Genomic DNA, 2,531 nt, shown 5'->3' on the forward strand with positions numbered 1-2,531 from the left:
TATCCGCTCACGCTCTGCTCTCCAGACACCTGCAGTTCTTGTTACTTCTGAAAAATGTCAACCCCATTTCTTCTACTTGATATTTCTTCCCTTGTTTAGTGTGGTTCGAGATTAGCCCTTGAGAGGCTGATTTTGTTGTTGAGATTCTAACTCCTCTTTGAAAGCTCTTAGCATTCCATTGGTAAGTTGAGTTCCCCTTACCCTGTGTTTTCTCTACATTGATTGTGAGGATATCACAGCATTTATTTTTTGACACTGTAATTTTCTATTCACATTTGTCTTCCCCGCAAAACTATGTCTTGATAGTGGGGGCTGTGTTTGCTCATCTCTGTATCCTGAGTGCTAGCCCAACGCCTGCAGGCATGACATAGGTGCTTGATAAATGTTTATTTATTTTTTATTTTTTTTTCTGGCTCCAAAGAAGATCTTTTACTGAGACTTATTTAAAATCCAAATAGTCCTTAATCCAAATAAACTTCAACTCAGCTGAATTGCTGATGGCTGATCTAGGCAAAGGCTTCATGGAGACAAAAATAGGCCCCACCTACAAAGACCCTAAAATGAGTTCCTAACAAGAGTGTGAATGTCCTCAGGGTCTCTGTCCCATCTTCTTCAGAGTTCGATTGAGCTCCTCAAATTTGTGAATCTGCCGGATGAAGAAATCCCCATAGCGCCTGGCGACCTTGGTGTCTGCAATGTGGATCATGTCCTTATCAATGTAGAAGTCAACTTCGGATGCCGACTGAAATTCACCGTCAAGGGCAGAGATGCCACTGGTCCACACTAGGTTCTTCATCTTATGCTTGAAGACAAGGAGCTGGATCCTGAACTCCTGCTCTGTGAGGTCCAGGAAGCCGGCCAGCTTGGCCACAGGCATGGTAGTGTACAGCTTGAGGAAGCTACGGATGGTGGAGAGCTGGGCCTGCTGCTGCACTTCATCAGAAAACACCTTCAGCTGCTGCAGGAAGGGCTCCTTGTGGTAGTTGGGGTGCACATTATCATAGTTGGGCACCACAGGTGACAGGAATTTGGGGCACGAGTAACTGAAAAGTTCCTCATAGACCTGTGGGTCACCCTTCTGCATGTGTAGCATCTTATCCCCGTATTTTTCCCGCAGCTGCAGGTGAATGCTCTCATCGATTCGCATGGGGTACATGGTGAGGGCGATGGCCAGCAGCGCGTGCATCTGCTCATTTTGCTTGTTAATCATCTCATACTTGTATGTAGTCCTTTGGAACATGCTCTTGGTCCTTTGGATGTAGAGGAGGATATTGGCAAATACCCGGATGGCAGCCTGGTAGCGACGCATCATCAAACATGCAAAACCGACATAGTAGTATGTGGTGACCTGGCACTCAGGCACACGAGAATACATACTCTTCTTATTCAGTTCAATATTCTCCAGCACCTTGATGGCCTGGTAGTAATCCCCTAAAAGGGAGTGCAGACGCAGAAGCCCCACCAGGCTGAAATACCCAAGCATCTTGTAAAGGGAGTGCCGTCCATACTCACCAGCCACACTCTCGGGGTCACCACCATTTGTGTACACCTCCAATTGCCGGTTAATGTTGGATTTGTCGACCAGGGAGTGGAGGACATTGAGGACACTGTGAACATTCCAGATTTTGGGATTGGAGCGAAGGAAGTCAATCTCTTCCTCTGACTTCTTGGCAGTCTTACAGCGGTACTGGCTGAATGACTGAAACTGATAGATGAACTCATCAATGATATCCCAAAGCCACTGGTTAGGTAGTTCAAGGGGAGCAGGACCATCAGCATTAAGAATGTAGTTGAAGAGATTGCAGTAGTTGTAGTAGGATTCAAACCTCTGCTCCAAGGAGGGGCCCCCACTGACTTTGGCATATATGTGCCTGTAGTATAATTCTTTGTACAAAATCAGGAAGACGGCATCGTTGCCAACCTGTGGAGCTATGGCTTCAGCCTCAGGCCAAGGTGTATTCTTGAAGAACCTTTCAGTCAACTTGGTCCAGCTGTTCTCATAGATGTCCTGGATCTCATATACTTTCTGATCAATGACATCGCTGGATACACGACTAGCCTGCAGCTCATACACCTTCTGGTCAATCAAATCCGAGACGGTTTTGTGAAAATACTGGATGAAGTTTTTGATCACTTCGAGGATCACCTGATAGGTCTGCTGTTCATACTGACGTTCGTAAGCCAGATCCTGCTTTGGGTCTCCTGTGTGCATATCATAGTCGCCTGGGTAAGCATAGGGATCATAAGCAGCCTCGGACTTGTAATCATCAGCGGGGTAAGACATGGCTTCTGGGCCCATGAGCACCTCCGGAGAGCTTGATAAATGTTTAAAGAGTGAATCTATAGCTGTAGAAAGTTTTCCTTATAAGTTACTCATAATAAGTAATTATTACTTAATAATTAAGGGACTGGCAATTAATTTCTTAGTCAACCAGACCCCAAATTTGAAATCATCTTTGTATTTTCATTTCTCCTTTATCCTTTACATCTAATACATCAGTACTTAAGATATTTCTCAATTTCCTTTCCAG

At 45.0% G+C, this 2,531-nt stretch overlaps 1 protein-coding gene across 2 annotated transcripts; it reads right to left on the reverse strand.

The window, feature by feature from the left end:
- Positions 1 to 414: 414 nt before the first annotated feature.
- LOC140624038 (eukaryotic translation initiation factor 3 subunit L-like) lies at positions 415 to 2,309 on the reverse strand. Of its 2 annotated transcripts, XM_072810840.1 has the most exons (2): positions 1,993 to 2,208; positions 415 to 1,921 (listed from the first exon to the last, which is right to left on the reverse strand). In XM_072810840.1, the coding sequence occupies exons 1-2, from the start codon at positions 2,068 to 2,070 to the stop codon at positions 590 to 592; spliced, it is 1,410 nt and encodes a 469-aa protein (XP_072666941.1). In that variant the 5' UTR covers positions 2,071 to 2,208; the 3' UTR covers positions 415 to 589. The 2 variants fall into 2 exon arrangements, with proteins under 2 accessions (XP_072666941.1, XP_072666940.1); XM_072810839.1 differs by having other exon boundaries at positions 415 to 2,309.
- Positions 2,310 to 2,531: the final 222 nt, after the last annotated feature.

The sequence above is a fragment of the Canis lupus genome, chromosome 33, assembly GCF_048164855.1.
Source record: "Canis lupus baileyi chromosome 33, mCanLup2.hap1, whole genome shotgun sequence".
Classification (NCBI taxonomy): Eukaryota; Metazoa; Chordata; class Mammalia; order Carnivora; family Canidae; genus Canis; species Canis lupus.

Bases quoted from the DNA above. Each gene is read 5' to 3' on its own strand.
- LOC140624038 (XM_072810839.1), bottom strand. From the start codon at position 2,299: ATGGGCCCAGAAGCCATGTCTTACCCCGCTGATGATTACAAGTCCGAG.